General features: G+C 47.8%; 1 protein-coding gene across 5 annotated transcripts in view; it reads right to left on the bottom strand.

Annotated features, from left to right (window-relative positions):
- Nucleotides 1–25,500, bottom strand: part of LOC120822256 (glucosidase 2 subunit beta) — a 77,033-nt gene that overhangs the window by 20,893 nt on the left and 30,640 nt on the right. For 3 of the 5 annotated variants that reach the window (XM_040181792.2, XM_078106230.1, XM_040181794.2), the window contains exons 10-11: nucleotides 22,439–22,502; nucleotides 1,046–1,109 (exon numbers count right to left, since the gene is read on the bottom strand). In XM_040181792.2, coding sequence (XP_040037726.1) covers nucleotides 1,046–1,109; nucleotides 22,439–22,502 — 128 coding nt within the window. Of the gene's footprint in view, nucleotides 1–1,045; nucleotides 1,110–21,356; nucleotides 21,436–22,438; nucleotides 22,503–25,500 lie in introns of all 5 variants that reach the window. The other 2 variants (XM_078106232.1, XM_078106231.1) reach the window with 1 other exon arrangement.

Raw genomic sequence — 25,500 nt, 5'->3', positions numbered from 1 at the left:
CTAACAAGGGAACTAAGCCCTATCTCAAACGGCACACGGGCCCTTATTTCCATATTCATAACACAGAATTGCTAATGGGGTTAACAAATGTTTGGGGCGAGTGATTGTTTCGCTCAGGGTCGATAGTGTCGGGTGGCGTAAGGGGATAACTCGGGGTCACCAAGGCACCACAGGCCACGCGAATGTGTGTGCACGCGAGTGTCTGTCAGGCAGGGGTCGTAGCGTTCATGCACCAGGTCAAGTTTTGTGGAAATTACCCTTTAGAGCACACTCAAGGAATAAAAAGGTTTAAAGGACAGACCTTAATCTCGTGTTAATTGTACGACTGCACTAGCGCTGCACACGGGGGATCCTCTCCAACGCGCCACACATGTGAGGAAGTGACCAGGAGCAATCGGAGCAACGTGGACTAAGAACTAGAGGAACGGAGGTCATGCCAGCTCATTTTCCCTTCCCCCTCCCCTCCATGCAGGCGTTTGTTTAGTGGGGGGGGGGATCCTGACCTTTTGGTAACAGCCATCTCTCATCTCTGTGGCTGACTCTCCTCTCCGCCTACTGTAATGAACAGTTTGCAGGCCTGGGGGCCACGTTAGCTACTTATCAGCTATTGCTGGCTGACCGACAGCTCAGAGTAAAGACCTCTGAGAGCGAGAAGAGGCGCGTCACATGCATTTTTCTCCGGGCTTTCTCGATTGGAAATATACGGGTCGGCGGATTTGTTATGACATTTTTTTTGCAGTACAAAAAATAATTCGGGATTGCCACACTAATTTGTTCCATGTCTATCTTTAAAATGCCACAAAGACATTTCGTACTTAGGAAGACACTCAAAATAATTTTGAATAGGTCTACTCACAGCGTTTGTTTTTCTTCATTTAGATTAGCCTTAGATATCACTGTGCAAACTCATTACTGTGCCGCTTCCCTTTATGCCAAAGCACAAACGGGGAGAGTCTATTAAGCATTGGGTTACAAAAACGAAGAAGCAGCAGCAAGATGCTCGCGGCAATGGAAGCTAACCTCCGCTTCCATTTCTTCCCCTTACCTTATTTCCATGTTGACGGTGTCGTAGGCCTCCTCCACTTTCTTCAGATTGGTGGCCTCCCACTCTGCAGCGAGACGAAACAAAAGGTTGCACAAATTAACGCTGTCGAGCTGTTGCATCTCAACAGCTGCCGAACAGTGGGCACTAAGAATAGGCTGTTATATGTCGGACTGTGCGAGGAGCGAGGTTGCGCATAAACTGCGAAATGCTATTTCCAGGTGTGGTAAATGCCGAAAGGCCCGCAGGCTTATTAGCCTCTTTACACTAACAACTGTGTTTACCGAGACGGAGATGAAAAGAGGAGGAGGTGTGAAAACAGCGAGGGCGGCCACTGTGATGGTATGTTTGTCTCTCTTTGTCACACTGGGTAAAAATGAAACAAATGAAAACATAAGAACCGTAAAGCACTTTGCTTTACTGGTCACTTGTTGAATTTACATTATTGACTTTCCCTTTAGCTCTTATTGGGTTTTGAACAACCCCTGAGGGAAATATTGGGCTTTTTTTATGCAGCCAACTGCTCCACCGTCTTCACTAGCCGGCGGCTAGCCTAATCTTTCAGTTATTTAGTGTTGGGCCGGTAATGTGCTGCGTTTTTCTAACAGAGCCTCTTGGCGCTGCTGGAAATGTGGTTTCCTGTTTTTTTTTTTAAACCATAAAACCAAACAATGAAATGAAAGACAGTTAACACTCTGCAAAGCCGAGCGATAACTCCGAGAAAACTACATTCGTATTATTGTCGCCAGTTAATCAAATGGGATTAAAACAACTGGTGTAGTGCAGCCATCAACCCTTTAGAAGCCAAGAGGCGAAACATTTTCTCCAATTTGACGCGTCACGTCATCCCATCTTAAATTACACTTGAACCTCTTCAAACAACGTCCGATTGCGCCACTGATTGTCTGGCCCTCTTCTCACAAGAGGTCGAGGCAACGGCGAACGGAATCATACGCCGAGTGGACCGTGCTGACCGCGGCACCCTTCGTTGCAAGATTACACCGGCACCAAATGGCATGAAAGCGTTATTGTCTAGCGCCGATGGACACGGGGATCTACCGGGGCTTCGGGGAGTGGACGCGTCCCATCTCGCCGTGACAACAGACAGGAGAGTGCATGCGCGGGAAGCGCGTCGCAGGCCTCGACGGAATACCAAGTAGCATGTTCCACGCCCGGCGTCTCTCGGGCCTTTCCCACACAAGACGGATCATGATGCTCCGCATTGGCCAAAGGAGACGCACAGCGCGTTTGACCCCTTGCAGCCGGCCAATGGCGAGGCGGCGAAGGGGGGGGGGGGGAGAGCCGAGGAGGGAGAGGGCGTGATGGAGCAGCCAGGCGTTCAGAAGTACCCGGAGCACGGAACACAGGGCGAGTAAAGCCTCCGGAGTGGTCTCTGCACCAGTCAGGCCGACATAACCCTAGGCCCGCATACAGCGCGGGGCGACAAAAAGGACGGTTTAATGACGGCAGAGATTAGATTAATGGTCATGCGGTCAATGGATGTCATGCCATTACAATCACAGCCTGCATAAATGAACCGCTCAAGCCGGCTTTCTATGTGCTCTTGCTACGTCTTTTAAGCCCAATCAGCATAATGGGCCACTTCAACAATCACATCCCAAAAATGATTTATTTCGGTGCATAAAAACAAATGCCTTTCACTCTGCTAAAAAGTCGTCTTTCTCCACAATTAAGGGGGCATTCAATCGGAGAAGGGGCTACAAAAGGATTTAAGGTGAAGCTAAAGTGATCAGTGGATGACATTTTTTTCACTTCCAAGTGTACCGCACTTCGCTTCCCTTTCAGCACTAGACGCTGTCAAGGGTGTTTTTGAAATCACCGAGGCCGTGGCACAAAAATAGAAGACGAGGAATACGCTGCGCGCTGTGCATGCCGTCTTCAGTGGGAAATCTCCTGTGCATACATACCTCGAGCCGGAGACGCAGCGTTTCCACGCGAAAGACAAAATCAATAAGCGAGGCAAATGTTTCCCCAACGCTAAGAAAAGAAGCCCCGCCGCTTGTGTGCAGTGTCGAACAGAGCGAGGGCAACGCAGCGAGGACACATGGCGAACCTCACGCGGACACCTTTAGCTGGATTATGTCGACTATCGGGCACATGTAGGAGTTCTCTTTGTGTTCTGTAAAAAAAAAAGCTCCCGTGCAAGTTCCCTTTTCACTCTCCTCCGCAACCTCCTTCATTCCCCCCACGGCATCAACCCCTCTTTGCCTGCTTTGTATTTGACATAAAACTCCTCTTTTTTTTTCAGTATGAGCTCCTCAAACCCCCCCACACCTCCCTCTCCCCTCTCTCTGCTTGTTCTGACTGCAGAGTGGGGAGGGATAAAAGAATATATAGGTTAAGGATTCCTGTAATGAAATGTTTATGGCAGGTGGTAACAACGAACAAGAGGCCTTCCCGTCAACGGGGCCGGCTGCTGTGTTAACAGACACCTGCGAGCACCAAAACACGAGGGCACAAAGGCGCTAATTACCCTATTTTATTTATTTATTTTATTTTTTACTCCAAAGAGCCTATTCAACCAAGGTAAGACGGAAACATTGTGACGTTACTCGCCAGCGAAAAACAAATGTGAGTAAATGTTGGCATTTTAATCCCAGACAGAAAGTTGTTCATAAACAAATATAGTTAATTAAACCAACAGTTAATGGAAGTCGAGACTTCCACTTCCACGTTTCTCTCGTTAGCCTACCAAATTCCACCAATGATCCTGAAACTGCAGCAGAGGCTGCTGAGAGTTGGGAAGAGGTCAATCTCACCCCCCCTGCATAATATTTGTGTTGGAGTGTCTGATTGTATTAAGGTTGAGTGAATAACAGTAGCTGGCAGAAATAGCATCATGTTTTGAACTACTCGTGCAATTCGTAGCCTTGTGACTGACTCAGTTTGTGTTCGGTCTCCCACACTCTCCTTCAGCAGTCTTTTTCATCCACAATTGTTGAAGGACAAAGTGCAGCACCGCGCCACTGTAATTGCACTGAAATAAAAAAAAAGGGGTCTATTCACCACACAATCAACGTCCCCCAAAATATTCAAGTGACTTGTCAAATATAAGTGGAAAATATTTCCGCTTTACAAATGTTTAGATGCGCTAATTCTCTATTTTAGACCTTTAGAAATTGCATATTCCCATTTTTGCAACAAACAACAGCTGGCTAGCTTTGCCCTGAGGAGGACGAGGTGTGGACAGAGATGACATTGTGCTTTTACGTACCATTCCTCGGAAGGAGGGACGACTTTCTAGAGGGAACAATCAGAGTCACCGCGTAAAATACATGATAAATATAAAAATTACATGATAAAAATACAAGTGCAGCGGAGTGGAATTGCTCGTGTTATTGTCGCGATGCTTAATCACTATTTAACATTTTAACAGAGGACATGGGGATGGGAGCGGGTGCACGGGCGCGGGGGGCGCAATGAACAGAATAAACAGTCTATGTGGAGTTCTCCCTGCAACAACTGGGTGCTGTTTATGAATATGTATGATGTAACAAACAGCCTTGGAGCTGACCTACTTCTGTGTCTCCTCTGCTCATGACTTGGTCCCCTTCCGGGGGAACTCTGTCATCTTGCAACGTACTGTAATAGCAGGAAGGATACGACTCCCGTGTACAAATCAACACGCTCCCTTTTGATGGTTTGGCGAGTGGTGATTTCCGTCCGCCGAGGTGGCCGAGCAGGAGAGGTGGTGGCGGCACGCCCGTTGGATCGATGCGAGAGTTCATTCCTGCTGGCCTAAATGCAGATGTTGAGGGGGGCGGGGGGGAGGGAGGGTAGGGGAACATCGATTTGCACCGGTTCTGAGGGAGTCTCGTTTAAAAATAAACAAGAGATGACTGAATATGTGCTCGTGCAGGCATGCGGAGGTGAACGCGAGGAGACGCGGGGAACGAGGAGAATGTGTGACGGACAAGTACGTGCGTACAAAAGAGAGAACTCGAGACATAACTGGGGCTGCACACGGGAGACTACTCGTCTGCACCATCTCACGAAATGTCTTCATCCGGGATCATCTTGGTGTGGTGCCAAACACCGTTCGCTTCAGGAGCCGGGAAAGGGAAAAAAAATACATCTATTTCAGACAACATGAGACACGGAAATCTGGCAGCTGCTCAAATCAGACTTCCAAACATTTCAAAGTAAAAAAAAAGGGCTAATTTGGTGTATGCCTCGAATGGTTGCAATCCAATACATTCCTCCGGTGGCTATCGAAACCGTGCTACAAGGGCGACGGAAGGTGAGAGGCGCATCGTTTCAACCTCCTGCCAACGAGCAAATGCGCGAGCGGCTCCTTCTGCAGCGAGAGGGAAACGTGGCGCACTGTCTCTGACCCGCTCCTCCCTCGACTCTCGCCTCGCTCCATCTGTTGAACTCAAGGTGAGGGCAATTAGGTTTTTGAGGACGCGTCGCCCTCGGCTGGGGGGGTCAGAGGTGGCCGCATTAACGCAGAGTCCCTCCTGCTTAACAATTCCACATCTCATTTGGAAAGTGCTGAACGAAGCCTTTTTAAATACCATCGGGCCTCGCCAAGGCTTGCAAACCCCGCCGAGCGTCCGCCCCCCCCGCCCTCGCTCTCATCGCATGCCAGTTCATTTGTTAAGTGGCGAGACGCGTCTTCGGAGAAAAAGTCCCACGGCCGCCCCCGATGTGAGCGGCGCATGCGGGAGACTGAGATGGCGGGGATGCGATTGATGTCGAGGGCCGTAATGCCAGCCGTAGAGGACGGCACAACACAAGAACAACAGTCATGGGGAGAAACGAGGATCCGCTTTGCGCCAAAATATCCACCATCTATGAATAAGTCTACTACACATCTCTTATAGCTTAAGATGCAACCCCACTAAATCAGTTCAAAGTGCACCGCACATGCAGAGCTAATTGGTTTATCCCATTTAAAGAAGCAACATCAAGATAAGTAGCATGACACAAATAACATCATCGGCTGCACGTCTGCAACTCGTCAAGTAGCCGCTTTCCCAGAGTTTAATTTACAACGTTATAACTTTGCTCGAACGTTTACAGGATCCAGCATTGATCCACAGCCGTTCTGGGTCCGAACCGCATCATGCACAAAGTGTGTGAGCAACACCGTAAACTAGGTTTAGTAACAATACAATCCGCTTCCTGGCGTTATTTCAAGTGCAAGTATTTAACCTGCAGCTCAACCACTGAAAGTGAAGACAAAGCCGGGGCGTTTGGGCGCGACGCGCCAGCCACACCTGCGGAGCAGACGGGTAGTGCAGAATCAAAAGCGGGACGCCACTAGATTGCCAGTGACAACCCGCCGCCCCCCCCCCACAGTGAGTCACCAAACACAACAGGAAAAATCCTCAATGCACACAGACTAGCCAAGGCAACGACACATTTTATTTCTGATGCACGTTCAACAGGAAGGATATGAGATGGCAAAAAAACAAACAGGTTTGCTGCTGAGGATTCAGAAAATATGGATGCAGAGCGACAGTTGGATCTGCTTGCAGCTATCAGAGATTACCGGGCAGCTCGGACCGCCTCGCGGCTCAAACCAGCAGCGTTAGCACCGCGGACGGCACGCGCTCGGCCAGAAACAGATGAGGTAGCAAAACAGGACGGAGCGGACGAAAGCCAACGCCGTCAGCTGAGGCTGAGCGAGGAACCACCCAAAATAGGGCCGGTGACGATAGCACCACGGACAGCGCCAGTCTGTCTCAGTCAGCACCATGGAGAGCGCTTGCTGAGCAGGCACCTCGGAAAGACTGACCACACACAGGGAAAGAAAAAGAAAGGGGTGGGGGGGGGGGAGATGGGGGGGGGCATTGGCTCAGTGAGCCACAACTACTCCAACACAGCAACCGCGCGAGTGGACATTCAGACTCAAGACAGCTCTCCGCAGGCTGGCTTCTTTTCCTCTTGCCGTTTTGACACGACTTCTCGCCTGAACGTTTGTGCCTGGATCCAAATGAGTGGTAAGTAGAAGTAACATTGTTCGATGAGCACAGCGCTTCGGGGCACACCGCGAGGACAAAAGCCTGATGGAAGAACTCCGTTTTTTTCGGTACAGGAAACCATTTCTTTAGACAACACGCCACTCAAAGCCACGCTACGCATAATGCCCTTTTCCACATGCGCGGTTTCTTTGCACAAAAGAGACACACCAACACACAGCGACATTCACAGACATGCTGACACGTACAACTGTGCAGTCAGATAAGTCTATGCAGAGTGGTGGGGGGGGAGGGGTGGTAAAGGGGGAAGGGTGCAAGTGGCCGCTATCCGCACAGTGAGGGCACCGCTCACCAGCAGCAGCAACCGGCGAGAGGGGAGGTTTGTGGAGAAAAGCCCGGTGACCCGCGGCCTGCCCGAGAGCCACGGCTCCACAAATTCACTCTGTATGCTCGCGCGTGTGCGTGGACTTGACATACATCTCCACGCTGCATCAGTCTAATCGGGGGAAAGCGGGAGGGAGGACGACAAGTGTGAGTCAAGTCGTCACGCTACAGCTGGCGATACTCGGGGATAACTCTCACATTCGCCCTGGAGCACGGCTCCAGCACAGAGACACACACACACACAACGGAAGAATTATGGCACCACACCTGTGAATTCTCAATACAGTAAAAGCAGAATTGGGTATTTTGGGGGATGCATGTTTTCAGATACACACTACCGATCCCTGCTTCTTTCTGTGAAAATATCAAATTGAAGGTTGGTAGATGTGCATCATTACTGTACTTGTATTCAACATTATTCCTACAGTAGCTGTGCCAGCACATTCCTTCAAATTTAACAAGCACTTCAACCACTTTATGCCTCAAAGGAGCCTTTTCTTTTCTTTTCCCCTGCGCCACCATTTCAAAAACAGACCCATCTGCTTCATTTACTTTTACAACCATGCCCAATCCCTACTGGGACAAGAGCGTTACCTCCCTCACTCCTGGCAGTGTCACAATTATGATCAAAAGCTGCCTGTATGTGCTCGCATCTGTGTTTTAGTGTGTGTGTGTGTGTGTGGACAAAACAAATGGCGAAGCAAACACCAAACCCTCCTGTGTCACTTACTTTGTTTCAGCGCTCCAGATGCTGTCGCTGACTGACTGAATTCACAGCTTAAGACCGCGCTAAGGGCACTGCTTTGTGAAGGCGCGCCGGGCCTTTATATAATACCAGAGCTCCAAAAACATGGCATAGGAGGAGAGGGTGTGGGGGCGCTATGGCTACCAACACTGGTACATCAGCCGTAGCCTGATGGCAATTATTTAGACGTGCACTTGCTAATTATAATAGAGGATGACAGGTGCCCAAAACAATTTGAGAGCAAACTGCCTGTGAGCTTCTGCGCGCGGTTCCCTCGGCTTATAGTCGGGAGATAAAGATAGCCGAGCCAATGTCCCGTCAAACAGACAGTTCTTTTACTCGGCAGCGCCTTGTTGTTAATGATGAGCCTGATGGTCGTTTCACCGGTTTACCTGATACCGGTTGGAATAGACCTGGGGGAGGAGGGGGTTATTTGTTATGAGAAATGTGTTACACTGGGAGGAAGATTGTAGTCACCTGTCTGTGGTCCTTTTTGATTGACTGTGGGGGGGATTGCGTCAGACGGAAACCGTGTATTAGTCATGCATCATGATTCTACAGCAGACCAAAAAAGGGCAAAAGGTCAAAATATATTCTAATAACTATTATTGATTCATGAGAAAATTCTTAAACTGATTATTTTTTGTCAATCAACTAGTTGTTTCAGCTCTACTTTTGCCCTATGTTCCATTTTATAAAATGTTTTTAAGCTAATTTCAGATCATCAAATCCCTCTGCCAACAAATCACCAGATGCTGCGAAAAAAAAATCCAGTGTGGGAAGTGACCTTGAGAGTTCTGTGAGTAGACATTTGGCAACAGGATCGCAGCTTGAGGACAAAAAAGGAAAGTACATTAATTCATGTTGTGTAACCAGGCTTTGAAATTTTCCTTTTCTTTTAAGGACAAATCCCCATCAAATCCATCAGCTCGCTGCTAGTACCCCATAAGCCTGGTGATTGCCACACGCCGAGCGCCATTCAGCACGCGTGAAAGAAACACACCCACAAACAGAGCTATCAACCCTGCGCGCTGAGGAGACACATTGAGCCGTCCCGTGGGACCGAGGAAAGCGAGGGAGGAGCCAGTGGGTGGTACAGGGGTATATCCAATCACTGAAATCAGAGCAGTTGACTGGTGAATAATGAATATAAATGGAATGCTCTTTCCTGGCGTCGCCGCGGCGAGTGGGAGAGCGGGCTGATGCACAGCTGCTGGCGTGCTGGGGGGGGATTGTGGGGTGTGTTCAAACACACTTAAGACAGGACCGCTTTATTGCCTGTCCGTCATTTAGTCGGCTTCTCTCCTTTATTGCTTTACTTTGTGTGTGTGTGTGTGTGTGTGTGTGCGTGCGCGAGCGCGCTTCTCTGTGTCTGTGAATGAGGCCTATTGACATCCTCCACTGTGACCCTCTGACTCCTGACAACTCCAATCAGCAGGATGAGTAGGAGGCGCAGGGGGAGGGTGTGAGTCGGCAGCCAACAGTTATGACGAGCGGTTGTGTCTATGAGAGCGCGCCGTGTGTGTGCGTGTGTGCGTGCGGCGGTGAGAGACAGATCTCTGCACGCACATTGTTGCAAGCCACTAACGAAAGTTCACGAGTGGAGACAAGATGGCTTGCTTGAGCTGATATCCATCCATCTATTCATTCGTCTGAGGGAACAGAGAGGCAGTTTCCTACATTATCATTTTAAAATGAAAAGAAAAAACATTTTTTCATAAAGAGGAAATGTATGAACAAAAAATGTTAGTGGCTGGATCTGAGTGCCATATCACACAAAATCATGTCTCCTATTAAGCTTGCAATTAACTATTAGCGCCATTGCCTGCAGGAGGGTCTGTGAGAATCACATGCCAAACAGCGTGACCTGCCATTTTCTATCAACAAGGTCCAGATTTAGATTCCACATTAGTTCCTACATGATGCCAGGCGCCTGTGTGTGAGTGAGAAAGGGAGTGGAAAATCGTTGCACTTTGCTTAACACAAACACAATCCCAGATGGTTTTCTTCTCTGCTCAAGATGGGAGCAAACCCGACACCGATCACGCACACGTATGTGTGACTTTTTACACACAACCCGAAAAAAAATAAGAAAAAAAATAAACTGTCTACTGTCATCCACCTTCATCCACTTGAGCAACTTGTAGAAACAGACTTCCTGTTCCCGTTATTCCGGCCATATGAGAGTTGTGTACACAGCAGAAATGGCTCCAGGCTAACGTCCTCCAGCCTGTTCAGAGTGATTTTGGATGATGGCAATGATTCGTTACAGGGTAATGACACTAGCCACACAGTAGCACACAATCCGACCAAGTGCTTAAGGTCAGGATGGGTGCCTGCTTGTCGAGTTTTGATTAACATACAGGGCTCCGATCCGGACGTTGGGATGTTTTACGGGATAAGTGAAAGCTTTGACCTGCCTTTGGAGCGAGATGAAAAGTGAGGCCAAGGGTCAATGGGAGCCGTCCCCCAGGAAACCATGGAAACCGGTAATGAATCTCGCTGCAATCCGCCCTGGTCCCCATCGCCGTTCCTTGGCTTTACCGCGGTTACTAAGAGTGGTGAGAAAAATACTTCCATTGGCCTGACATGGCACCGTTAACCCGCAACTGCGCTTGCATCTTCATTTACTCCCGCTGATTTGCATCAAAGCGCGTCTGCATGGCGTGTTAATCAGAGCCGTGCGCATGCATGAACTCCACTCAATCAAGCGCGTAATGCGCGTGAATACTATTCACTCACAGACATGTTTTCAATTTACACAATTTAAAGGGGAATGGAAGGAAGCACTATGCTCCATGTTGTCATATTTATTTTTCCAGAAAAACGAAGACTAAACAAGGGAAATATGTTAGAACGCCCGTACTGATAAAAGATTGAGAGGGCAAAAACAAGCCAGAATTGATTTAATGCCGAATGCAGGCACTCGCGTTTCGTAAGGCTGTAACTGCACTTTCATTCCAGAGAGTAGTTTGTTACCTGCCGAGAGGCATGTGGGACTCGTGGCCCACCCCCGGTCCACGGGCGCTCCCGTTGGGTGGGGGGGGGGGGGTATGAGAAATTTAATATACATTTGAGTCACACAATGACATATAAGCCCAAAACAGGCCTTCCATTGTTTACAACCAAACCCTTTATTTTTTCTTCTGCCAGCACGATTTTCCAGGCACTCTTTCAAAAAGCGCCATGTTATACCACCCCCCTCACCCCCCCCCCCCCCGGCCTATTATTACCTTTGCTGAAATGACACATCCCACACAGCCGGTGCCAAAGAGCTTCACTTGGGAACAGGTCCAAGGCACTATGTTACACCTAGCCGACTGTACCGTGCTGATTGAAATCTGAAAACAGAGCCCTGCACTCGGTTCTGTCTGCTTTGATGCTCGCGATCCTCCAGCCGTTTTGCACGGAGACCTTCTGGGTCTCACGCTGGGGATGTTGATTGTTTCAAGAAACTTTGAAATGCGACTCAAGTAAACAATTATGGTGAAGAATGTCACTGTAATGATAGTAGCAGTAGCTTCCTGGGCCTTGAACAACGTGGTAACGGCATATCACTACAGCTACGTAGTCCTACGAAGAAAAAGGGAAGGTAGCACATGCCGAGCCAAAACAGGTGTGCTATTATGTGCAAGTAAAATGGACCCATTGGGACTGAAGCATTGTTTGTGAAAGGCTACAATACGTGTCATTCCCCCTTGCATATTACATTCATTTCTCGTTCAAATGCAGGGGAGACTATGCAACATAACAGAGCTACAGTAATCTCCACGCTGAAAAACGTGAAGTAATCAAGCCTCGAAACTGTGAATGGAACAATATTCTGCACCTCGGTGAACAGAAAGACAACAGCAACGATGATTGACTCCTCTAATCCAATTACATTAACAGAAAACGCTGTTCATTTGGGATGTACATTAAGCTCCAATTTGAAGCATTTTTTTTTTTTGTGATTAGCGCACAGCAACAAACGGAGTCATTGTTGTGTCTGGTGATTTGCGCTGCATAACAGGATCCACGCGCCGTCAATCATGCTCGACTCCTGGATGGAGGGACGCGCCGGCGCCTGCCGATCGCTACAACCCCCGACATGCAAATGGAATGTAGGTAAATCTCCATATAGTGTGCATATCAGCGCGTTGAGCTCGCTTACATTTGTTTATCCCTAGTTGTATTCAACAGCCCTGACATTTACCAAAATTGATTTTCTTCCGCAGCCTTGCATTTGTTTGAACATACAACGGCGATGACTCTTTAATCCCATTTTAATTAGAAAGATGTAGCGGGCACGCTAAGCTCACGCGCTCTATTCCCCGCGGCGACGCCACACTGGCACGGAATCAATCACCAAGGCACCGGTTGCCAGGACAACGAACGGTGGGAGGGGGGGTTGGAGGGGCTTCTGCACTACTGTCGAAGTGGTAAATGATTGCTGGTGTAACTCATTGGCAGATGTGAGGAGTTATACTTTTTTTTTTTTATCTCTCCGTGTCTCTCGTTCTCGCCCCCCTCTCGCCGCACATCCAGAGTTAATTAGAAGCAGTCAACATGAAATAAATCTAAATCGGAGTATAAATGAAACATACACTACAAATTGAATTTCTACGTCGAGGGGTTTGCGGTTGGGTAGGTAGGGGGGAAATTAATATGTGGTGTGAAAGAGGTGTAAAATGGAGAAAAACACACGCATGCTGGTGAATGGAGAAGGAAGGGGGGGGGGGCTAAGAGTTAAACCTGGAACCTACTTTCCCAAACTCTTCAGGGGGATGCGGCTGAAACCACAGCTGACAGTTAATCATTCGTGTCTCACCTACACAGCTCTCGGATTTTCTGTCAACACTTGAGCCGTCGTCGCTGGACAGCAATCAGATAGCATTTTACACACCGATGTGACAGTAAATCTATAAATACAAACAGCACAGTTTGATAAAACGTGAACCCGCGGTTGCTGAAAGAAATTCTAAATCCGCAGCCGCGGGGACCCGGAAAACGGGAGGACATCCGCAGATCTCCAGAGTCGAACGGGAATACATTTGAAACGTATCTGCCATGAATTATACAGAAACGGAATGAATAACATTGGTGGCTTCGTCCGTCTCATAAAGTGACAGCGACCTGTCATTTGGACAAAAGGAATAGGGGACTTTCACTGTAATGTTCCCTACGGCTTCAATCACATTTACAGATCAGATATACGACAGAGGCAAAAAAAGAAACCACCAAAAAGAGGGGGGGGATAGCTTAGCATAGCTGCAAAAAATGCAAAGAAACGGCCGCTAGGATCTAATCAACACGACTTTTCCTGAATGAAGAACGGCTTCGCCGCGGCAGACAGGGAAAGTGAGACGAGCTGTGACCGCACGGACGCAAAGGAGCGAGCGCTCTGATGAGCGAGCCCCGCAGGGCTCCTTTATGGCCTCTTATCAGATGACTCGCACAGCAGCCACATGCCGCCCGTGAAGATTTTATCCGGCCCGGTGCTGCACACGTTGTTCTGGAAACACGGCGGGGGTGGCACACAATACAACTCTGCACAACCCAGTGAGCCTAGCACAGGATCCGTCCGTTCAACATTTGAAAACGGCTTCGGCCCGTATATTTTTATATTCCGTCTCAATTACCGAGAGTTCTAGGTCTCTAGGTTATCTGGGAGGGAGGGAGGGAGAGGTCATCTTAGGGCATCTTTGCCCCAAGATGACCTATTAAGTCGCGCCTTCATTCTTCCGTGTGAAAACGGCAGCGTTCTGCGGAATCCGACTCATCTCTGACCCAAACATCGATCGGTGGAACACACACCGCGTCGGCCCGAAAATGAAGTGGTGTGCACTCGGGCGAACGCTGGGTTGTCCATCTGGCAGCAGGCGCCGCCCGTCTTTCCGCTGGGATCGTTCCTTCCTGCTCTTCCGCCTCCCACCGCTGTCTCTCCAATTAAAAGTTACGGCCTCAAGTCTGAGCCAGACCTCCAGATGGCTGGAATGACGGAGGCCGCTTTTCTCCCGTTGCATCGTCAGTGGAGGAACCGGCTTACCTGCGCGTCTCTCATCTTTAATCTCACGCGAAAATCAATGTTGAAGACATGGCGGCCCTTCAAAACAGAGAAATGTATTAAAGCCAGTTTATTTTCAACTTGGCTCTGACGCGCATGGAGCCGCTGGTGACCAAAGATCACTGCGAAGGCCCGTCAGCCAGTGCTTTCACCATCGCAGGCCGAGTGTTAGCGCACACGCTTAAGTACCGTTGACAGGTAAATCCCACGGCTGAGCATTTCTGCTGCTCTCGCGCTTCCTCGCAAAAGCCTTTCTGCTTGAACCTGAACCACCACCGTGTCCCCCGGAGACCGGGAGGATGCAGCTCTCGCGGAACACAGAATCCGTCTTTTAACCACACGGAACATAATCTCAGCAAAACACAGGTCGGGCGATGACAGCACAAAGCATCGTCTTCCTGATGGTCAGCATCTCCTCAACTCAACCACAGCCAAGCTCCGAACGTACGCTGCTATTAACAGCGAGCCAATGTTACTTCATTCATTGTGTATCATTATCGAGGTGGACAAACGTCTTTCTCCATCATGTGCTTTGCTCGAATTCTTCAGTTTAGCATTCAAGTTTTTGTTCCAATAAAATCTGACAGGCACATCTAACGATTAGAGGATCTGCCAATAGCCCAGTTCATCAAAGCAACACAGCGCTTTAGTGGGACTTTGGTTTCTTCTGTCTTTCAGTCGACTACTGCCAGGACGGATTGTAACAGGACTTGAAAGCCTGCGATCGTCAGGCTGATCACCGCTGTGGAAACCGTTTCACCTCACACAGAGCGAGATGCATTACTCTTGAAAGATCGTTGCTGTTATCGTCTCCATGGCGCCTCGGTGCTAGTTTTCTGCTGTACTAACTTAGCTCAAGACATCCGGGAGAAAAGAAAACCTCCCGTTAAACAGCGCCATTCGAATCCTGGAGAATCTACAGGGAAAGTGGGTCAGTTAGCAATTGAATGCTGTAGAGCTTTTGGCCGAAGCCACCATTTTAAAGTCACAAATCAAAATGAACCATTACCACTGAAACGATCACCGCGCCCCCCTCCCCTCCCCTCCTCCCTCCTCCCTCCTCAATGATCTCTGGAAGGAAATGTGTCTCCTGGTGTCTCCTGCCTCAAGCCTATTACCTGCTGAATATGGGCTGACGGTGAACTGCGTGGGCGAGTTTCAAGTGTGTCCCTAATAAGTGTTAAAGTAGCATGAGGCGGGTTGGAGGGATGTGGGGGGGGAGGGCACTCAGTGATACCGGAGCGCATAATGGTCATACTTACTTATGTTGGCCCAACGTGCTTATTATAGCCCGGGAACATCGCAAAGTCCAAGGTGAGCAGCGCATGAGAGAACTGTCGTTCCCGCGTAAACCACCAGGCTTCGGGTTGGAAGCAGTAAATCCACTGAAGGAATGAAAAACGTGCAATTTCCCCCTTCAAAGCTGCTGCTGCCGCTTCTACAGCACAAGAGACCCCACTTGCCTGTTAGTGTTTTCTTTACCACACATCTAAAATGTATGTAAATGTGCATATGAGAGTCCATCATTTTCATCCAAGATCTAAACTAATGTTCTGATTAGAAAGACAACACGTGGGTAGAAAACTATACCTACATGAAGTGTATGTAACAAATATAGCTCCTTTTATTGCCTGCGTTGTTCAGTAAAACACAGTATGAAGCAGAACTAAATTTTTGCATAGGCCCACATAAACGTGGAGTACAATTTAAAATAAAATGAGGGATACGCTGCGTCAATCAAACATTACATTAACAGTTTGATAAAAATGTTTCAACAGATTCGGTACGAAATGCGGACAGCTGGCACGAGAGAACAACAACTTGTGAATACCAAATGATGTGAAAACGTCTCCAAACCTCAGATACAAAAGGCCCTTGAAACACATCTTAATAGAATAATCGGAGTAACAGGCTTATTAAGAAGTGACGCGCTGCGCAGCAGGAGCTCCGACCGCTTCCCAAGGGAACCGTTTTTTTAAGGAAAGCAAAGTGAGCCCGCTTAGGTTCGTCACCGGCGATGGCGGCCCCACAATACTTCAATTTCAGTAATTCCACCAAAAATGATCATTCCGTTAACCACTGAGCTAGCTTAGCTAATTTATATAGCCCGAAAAACACACATCGTAGACTGCTCATGTGTCGCATGAGAACAGAGAGCTAAACAGGAGTAGCAACAGCATCTAAGGGGGCGGAGCTTGGTGAACATTCATTTTAATAACACTTGTTACCAGTTCTACTAATACTAGTTACAGATCTATTTTATTATGTTGTCTATTACTACAGTGTTGTTGGAGAGTGAACCCTTATTTGTTTACCAGCATTAAGAAGGACCACAACTGAAGTTCCTACACTGAACTGCACTTGAAAAGGCCTGCGGATCATCAATATCAGTAACTGGGTCATCACTTATGGAAGGAGATGTTTTTATTTCAATTTTTATTTGCCCCTTTGAGCATCACAAACTGAGTGCCATTAGATTACACCTAAATTGAGATTAAGAAAACCCAACCCTTTAGTTAAAATCAGTTAATAGCCTTTGGATTATATTTTATATTATTGCATATATTGGTCCAAATCAATTATAATTGGTAAAAGTATCTACATCTAATTGTTTTATCTGAGATCGGCAGAGAAACACTATTGTTGTGACTAAATTACATAATAAAAAAATATGTATTCCTTCGTATCATTTCACTCCGCGAGTAAAGGCCGGCTTTTGAATAACAGATTCGCGGTGCTCGTCTCCTGGGAAGAGCACAACGTCTTTGTTGTGCCAGCAAGCACGGGAGGTCGAGGCAAAGTCATTCTTCTCTGTTGAGTTGGAAATTAACTTCTGCCTCCGAGCAATTCAGCCCAGTAGGAACCCTGCTGTGCCGCTGACCTCTCGGGCAACGCGCGCGTGGCAAAAAATAGCACGATGGAGGGTGTGTGGCTGCAGCAGGTTAGCATCACATCGCTGATGTGACATACATTCACAGGGAAGATGAGAATATCTTCCAGCCATGTTTAACGTGGGACGGGGGAGGGTGGGGGAGCGGGGGGGGGGGGGGGTGTTTGCAGGACAAATGGCTGCAACAACTCGAAAGTGTTGCATATTTAGAAAGCATAAGGGAAGAGAATGAGTGGACGTGATCAGAAAGACAGACAGGATTTCTTAGTATAAGTAAATAAATACAAATAAAGAAAGAGTGACTACTCACTCTCCATTTGGCAAAGAAAACATTTGCCTCGTTATACATTAGATTCTGAGGAGGTGGACGAAAGTTGTGGGTCTCTGTTCCCTTTAAAGATATAATCCTAAAACTATAACATAGGGGAAAAAAATATTCTTATAATATTTGCTCAAATAATCAAGTTAATGTCCAAATAGCTGCCACTCATCTGGCTGTGGTGTCTACTTTAAACCAGCTGGGACATATAGAACAAAATCCATGATACCAAACCAAGAACGAAAGAAAACTAGAACAACAAACAACGGCCATCTGGTTCAACTCCTTTTTTCCATTTCCTATCACATTATTTCTGCCATTATCGGCGTTGCTATGGATTCCGGTGCTTGAGAACTACAACCTTGCTCGTGACAATGGCCACTGCAAATGCACACGGTCTAAAAATAGCACCAAATTGCCCATTTCAGGCAATTTCATATAATATGCACATGGTCACACAAAGCCAGACCGATACGCCGTATCTGCTCTCATTGCTCGATGTCAACACTCAAAGAGAGAATAAATAGGAAAAGTTTGAACATAATTATTAAAGGGTACGGACATCAAAAGGTTGCATATTATAGCTGGAAGACATCACTGAGTTTGCGGGCGGCCGTGTCTGCGCGCGCACACACACACACACACACACACACACACACACACACACACTTGCAACAGGCTTACAAGCCTGAAGAGATCAATTTTCTGAGCCCTCCTCTCTTTTGTGTGGCCTCAGAGAATCTGTTAGAAAAGGATAATTGTTGCCTTCTACACACTCGTATTGTAGCTGTAGGGGACTCACCTCGAAGAGTGCACGCGACGCCGCGCAGAGAAATCAATACACCGCCACTAATTGGGCCCTCGGCAGAGAGTCGGGAAAATGTCCGCGTCGAAATACCGGTTTCCACGACCAGGCGAGGATAAAAGAGAAGAGAGAAAAAAAAAATAAACGGGACAGGTAACTAAATGTGGTTACCGACGGAAAAAGGCGGTTCGGAATCAAATTTGAGGCCGTCGAACTGTCGCTCGGCTGCACGTGGTACGTTGCGTCCCGGCTCACAGCACCCGGCTGTGGGTTTCATCTTTTAACAACACGCTGTATTGCATCTGTGTGTGTCGTGCATCAGATGTGCGGTCGTCAGGGGAGAAATCTTTACTCTCCTACCCGAGGCAAACAGCGGCGTACCGCAATGACCTCGGGCCCCGGAGACGCGGATTAATACGCGGCAGAGAAACCGTCCTCAGATCTCCCCGTAGCCGCTTGTCGTCCACACTTATCAGCTCACAACACCTTGTTTTTGTGTTCCCGCACACCGCGTATCCACAGGTTGATCGGGCTTCGCTGTTTTTGGGAAACAATGAACACAAGTGAATCCCAACCCGCAGGTTCTTAAAAAAGGATGTATTGAATAAACGCAGTTGACTGAGAGGATGATATTGCAAATGGAGCATGACTCCTGCAGAGGTAACGCAATAATTGCTCGGTGCTGTCAAAAGTGGAGATGGAAAGCACATGTGCTCACTCCCTTTCAAGGCAGAACGAAGGCTCGCTATTAGTAACGGTACGAGGATCTGCAACACTCTGTGTTACTTGGTGTTCCGTGGCATCCTTTGTACAACCGGTGGATTAAATATTAAAGCACCCCATATTCATGGCTTTCTTTTAGATCTTCCTTTGTGGGATACAAACCAGTTTCTCTATAAAGCCCCGTTTTCAATGGACAAAAAACACCCAACTATTCAAATTATAAACAAACAAGTAGCTGTACAAGGACTTTTCCTAAATACAATTTAGACAAAATGTTGATTGAAATTTGATCTGATCGAAGAATAAGTTGACAAGATCTCTTCAGACATTTTGATCCCAGCGTTGAGTACTTCTCGGGTTTGGATTGAAATGTTTTGGTCGCTACGAAATGCGTATTTAAGGATGTACTGCGCACCTTGACGGGGTTTTATTTGAGCGGCAAACAATATGCTGTGGCTGTACTGTGATGGAACACATCAATGCTGGTGCTCATATTGACATCTCTCTCTAAATGTATTAAAAGAAATCCGCCATTCGCGGGTTCAAAATGGCTCTACGCACTATTTTAAATCCGCCCTGAGCCGCGCGGCGCCGATGTTGACACGGAGTCGACCGGTCGGGACTTATCCGTGTCAGCAAAAGCATCTAAAAATAGAACGCTAACACCCACTCAGACACTCCTGTTGAACACGTTCGCGCGCTGCCCCTCCTCGGCGCCATGCATTTTTTTTTTTTTTCTTCTTCTTGTTCTTTAGCATTTTCCAAAATGAAGCGAAGGGGACGAGTCGGGCTCAGGCCGAGCCCTTTTCATATCATCAGTCACAGTACTTCCAGCGCTACGGTTACGGACGGCAGCATGTGGCCCAATATGAACCTTAATGAAACAGCTTTGTATGTCTTGCGCCGTATTTACATGGTACAAGACGATGTATTGCCTGCATCCCTCCACTCTTTACATCAGCAATCCGGCTCAAAGAATTTCAATTAATAGGTTTTTCAAAAGCGCGAAACAACCACAAAATGGTCCGGCACCCTTCGCTTTACGATTCTGAGGAAAAGCAGAGATTTAGTTGCTGCTGAAAGCCTCTCTACATGCACCGTCTCTTGGCTCGGCCTATTCTCTCTCTCTCTCTCTCTCTCTCTCGCGCAGACTCTGAATCAGAAGGTCCCTTCGGTAAACAAGGCAGAGTGATTGTTGGATTTGCATATTCCTGAATAAATCATATTCCATTTATGTGATAAGCAGTGCTTTACTGTCGGGTAGCTTCTTCCTTTCTTCCTCCTCTCTTCTTTTCTCCGACGTTCACGCGCACCGCCACAAATTAACCCTAAACACGAGGGACCCGGCGAGTGAGAAAGAGCTGCTCGCAATTCATGTTTTCCTTGGCGACCATGCCATCGCCCCCCCCCCCCCCTGCCTCCTCCCGACTGCCAACTACGGGGACGGTTAACCGGGCCCGATGACGGCGCAGGCCAATGGTGGTAAAGGGGAGTGGGAAGCCTAGGAGGGGGAGATTAAAGAGGCTGAAGCTCCAAAGGGAGGTGGAGAGGAGAAAAGGGGGGAGAAGTGACTGAGGACTCCCGAAGACGTGTCTATGAAGGAGTGCAGTCTGCTCCAGTCGATGGGGGGGGGGGGGATGCAATGTGGGTGCTAATTACCATTTTGCACGTGCATGTGCACGTCGCTGTGCCTAATGGGGCGGAGGGACGTGGTTCTCGTTATGAACACATCAGCTCACTGTAGCCCCCCCGTTTATTTACAGACCTGGGAGGAAGCTCCTCCATTCACGCCGCGTGCAGGCCCGATCCGTTCAGCTGATGACTGCTTCCCCCCCCCTTTATTACCCTAACTTCCTTAGGAGAATTAGGGGCATATTTTGGCTGCGAAAAGGAAACCATCGGACGGCAGGGGCATGAATATTCCAAGTGACTAATGTTGCGCATGCTTATTTTTGACATATCTGGCTTCCGCGGGGAAATAAAACACTTCTAATGCAGCGGGACCATCTGTTATCTGTTGCTGGTGTTTCAGAGCAGGCGGGCTGCGCGCGCGCACACACACACACACACACACACACACACACACACACACACACACACACACACACACACACACACACACACACACACACACACACACACACACACACACACACACACAGAGGCACATGCAGACAGGCAGGCAGATCGACACAGCGGGAGGCGTACATAGACAGCGAGACACACATGCGTGCGCACACACACACACACACACACGTGTCCTAACAGCAGATTCCGTTGGGGGAACATGCACAACAGACAGGCTGTAAACTCTACTACTACTATACAAATTGAACAGTCTCCTTCTTTCATTTTTTTTTCTTTTTTATTCAGCGTGTTTGTCAAACGTGCCGTAAACCTGGAGCTGTAGGGTGACAGGGAAATGCACACGCTTTTTATGCTAGCCATAAATACCTGCGCCTGTCTCCTCGAAGCAGCTGGAGCGGGATAATATGCTTGTGGCGTGAAGGTGGGAATAAACTAGCTGCATCACCTTGAAAACAAAAAAAAAAACGAGACGCACACAAACAGCCTCGCACATAAGCCCCACACCCACACTAAGTGCATTCTCACATATATTTGGTGCGGAAGGAGGGCCAAAGAAATGGAAAGCTCTCATGCATGGGTAATCTGTTTGTTGTTCTCAGACAATAGGTATGCTGGAATACTTCTATTCAACAGCAGGATATTTGAAAAGTGTTTGATGGCTGCGTTTGTTTGTAGAGTTCCCTGCACATTTCACCACCGCAAATTCTGTCCCCACAATGACAACACATGTCCCAAATAGACATATAACAATCCTCGATTGCAGCAATAGTTTGTGCATTACATAGTACAAAAAGTAGCTTGTCAATAAAAATACATCTACGAAACAAAATTATTTATAATTGTGCATATACCTTTTAGTGTATTTATTAGTTAACGCCACTATTTTTAAGATTTGTCCATTCTAGCTTGGGCCCCTCCCAGTGGTGGTACGAAAAAACACCGCAATCCCCCCCAGCGCATGTGCTTCTTCAAAAGATACAATAATCCCAAGAACTACACATCTAGGTTTTAAAAGTAGGGCGATCGGCCATCATAAGATATTTAAATTGAGTTAGTGCCAAAGCTTGAGAATCAAATTGCATTGTTTTTCACTCAAGGTGGAGGTAAAGATCAAATCATAAATTTGGATTAGTCCAACTCTGTAGTAAATATTTTCCAGCAATTGTTCAGCAGCATGTTTGTTCTCTATATTTGCCATTCTGTACGATCCAAACTATTAAAACGTGCAAGGTTTTACATGTTTCCATGTGTTCCGTTGGCAGCCTTACTTTCTCATAAGCTCATAAGATCTAGTTGAGCAACGGTGCCCACTTTGATGCGATCTTTACGCAACTAGCATTCAAAGAAGCACCCAAACCCCTGAGCTTGTGACCCGTAGAGGAGAGAGGGGGGGGGGGGGGGGGGGGGTGCATTGTGCGAGTGGGAAGCGAGATGGTTTGATAACTTACCTCTGTCCGCTACCTTTAAGGGAGGATCTTCACCCACGCCTGGTGCACCATGTGTGTCTTTGATCTACAAGCAGGTAATGGAAGCACAGAGACAGAACAAGGTCAAAGCTCTATACACTCGTAAGACCTTGGGTATCACCTGCATTAATGTTTAAAGCGACATTGGTGTGTGTGTGTGTCTGAAAGAAAGAGAGAGAGGGATTTTAAAAGCTCATCAGCTCGACTCCATGACTCGAACACGCAACCCCCAGCGGACATTGGAGGCGCCACGCGCTTGATGTTGCAAAATACAAGGTTCCTTTTTGTGCTCCGGGAGGCTCCCAGGAGCCTCTGACAGACAGCGCCATGATGAAAAGAACAACATGCCCGGGATGCTAGCGTTCTGTTTCAGGTCACGCTGGAGAAACCGCCGCAGCCAAAACAATTTTAGGTCTTTAATTTTCTCTGTGAGACACGGCGCTCATTTAGGAAGATCCAAGTCGTGTTGCAGCGCCTCACCTCGTGGAAGCTTTTAGGGAGATAATCACTAAACCGTTGCTGGAGTAGATATTGCCGATTGCCAAGCTGCAGCTGTGAAATGTTGTTATCAAAATATTGAGTCGTATCCCGAGCTGGGTAGCCACCTGAGGTAGGGAAAAATGGGTGCTTCTACAGATGTGCGATATTCTGTTGTTGACGCTCGTAGGCATTAGGACATTTAAAAAGAAAATACTGTGCAAAAACATATTTCTTCAGAGGGTTCGTGATGCTGAGGAGGACCAAACGGATTCCCACATAAGGGGCAGAGGAAATAAGGGTCTGATTCGATGACTTGTCGAATGCGACATGCTGTCTTTTGTATTCTTTTCCACCAGACTGCAAACTCGACGGTGTGAGAGAGAGAGAGAGAGAGGCGTTGCCGAACGCGATGTGACTCACCACCTCGGGACGAGAACAAAAACCCGCTTAAGATCATCGTGACATCGCACGCGCTATTTGAGGTTCAGAATATTTTTGACAAAATGAGTACAAATGTGAAAATTGCCGTGGCAAGAGAAAAAAAAAGAACGAGTCACCAGAGCTGGGAAAAAAATGTTAAAAAATATGGTATAAAAATGCACTAATGTTATTCCGTGCAGCTTTGTCAGCTCGTTCGATGTGTGTTTTTTCTGTATTTTTATTCTTCTTATAACAATTATATTAGATTAACCACTATAAATGTGCCCACCGTCACCCATTCTTATCTTATCCAGTAAACATTGTGCAATATTAGGGAATGACCCAAATGGACTGAACCAACATGAATGACAAGGTTCTATATCCAAAGGCAACACAAACCACATGCCAGCTCCTGTAGAGCTCACGTATGAAGGCGTTTTTTTCACATATTGGGGTTTTAACAGAGGTTGTATACCATTTATCCACAGAGCCGTTAGCTCGCTAGCCCACCCTGCTGAGACCACACTCGTATTTGAACCTTCGGTTTAGGCTTAATTTCTCCTCCCTTCCCTTCACGTGGGTTCTAGGAAGCAGTTTCCTGGACGGGCCTTCGTGCACGCTTGGTCACATATGAAATGCACACACGTATGTGGAATCTGCTCATCTATCCCCCGCCTGTCGGCACGGATACAGAACCAACAACGCGTGTGGGGAAGGGAAAATGTGAAGAATCTTCCCCAGGTATGTGCGGCGTTCCCCTCTTTGATGTGAAATGCACATTTCTATTTGTTGCACGCCTCGCCGCACACGTGGTCGGCCTGCGAGGCAGAAATAATGGGAGGGCCTCACTTCGAGCTCGGTCCTCTCATTCCACCCACCTTTTCATGTCCACGTCGGTCTCCAGCTCTTGTTTGCGTCTGAAAAGGAGACACCGGCAGAGTAAAGCCTTCGAGCGGCTACACGCGCTGCTCCGAGAAAGAAAGGAAAAAAAAAAAAAAAAAGGAGGCTCTTGAAAACCTTCTGCCTTTGAAGGATCTTTATTCTCCGTTCCCCAGCTGCGGGAGATGCGTGTAACGACTTAGACATACAATGGCGGCGCCGCGGGTATTTGTCCACCGAGAGACGGGGCCCGGCGAATGAAACGAGGGGCGCGCATGTACCCGGGAAGTGCCTAATTAATTGACAAGCCGATAGTTCCGAGTTCATAATCATCAAACAGACTTCATCTTGTTCCCCCGCCGCCACCCTCGCCAAGCCGTCTTCCCAGGCGACTTACTTAAGAGACTTATCTTTTAAATACAGCGCTAATCAAAATAAATGACTAAAAGCTCTAAGGGAGTTGAAGGCTATACACATTTCCGTCAGAGGAACTGATGCAATTTAAATATCCGCCTGTGCACCGACTCACGGTGTGTTGGAGACACCGACCTCATGGAATACCTTCGGTGATAAAGCAGCAAAGACGAGGCCCTTCTTTATAAGCGTGCCACGTTATGCACATTTCACATCGTATTGTAATGTGTTGCATGCTTTTGGTCTCTTTTCCACCACACTTTTCAGTGTGTCATCTGCGTGCAGCTCTAATAATCTGTATAATCTGCGAATGTGACGTTACACATCTTTTGTTCGCCGTCTGCGGGAAGAATTCATTTGATTGATCGGGTCGCCGCAGATGGCTGTTGTTGAGATGACTGGTGACGGTCATGTACTACAGTTAATGTGGTAGCCCACTGCCTATTTGAATCATTTAGCCACCGGATTTCCTTTTCTTTCGTGGTCTTATAGTTTGGAGTGCCAGGATGCCGTCCCGTTTCACGGACGTCTGTCTTCCATTCCGTTTAAGTTGGCCACGTCGGAGGATCTGATGCTGGCAGCATTTAAGAGTAGACCGCGACAGCACAGACAGTGTGCGCTGTGTGTGTCTGAGAGACGGCGCGCGCGCGCGTGTGTGTGTGTGTGTGTGCGCGTGTGCTCAGCGAGAGCTGAAGTAATGACAGGCGAGGACGGATTGCTGGTGACACGCTGACGAGAAGAGCGCCACACATTTCAGGCCTCGGGCTGGGCAGCTGTGAGAAAGCGCTCGTCTCTTTTCCCTTCTTCTGCCACCTCCCCTTCCCCTTCCCCTCTGTGGCGCTGTTTAAACT

The sequence above is a fragment of the Gasterosteus aculeatus genome, chromosome 7 (genome assembly GCF_964276395.1).
Source record: "Gasterosteus aculeatus chromosome 7, fGasAcu3.hap1.1, whole genome shotgun sequence".
In the NCBI taxonomy this organism is placed as follows: domain Eukaryota; kingdom Metazoa; phylum Chordata; class Actinopteri; order Perciformes; family Gasterosteidae; genus Gasterosteus; species Gasterosteus aculeatus.
Note: the sequence above shows the minus strand (reverse complement) of the source record. Positions and strands in the feature narration are given on the sequence as shown.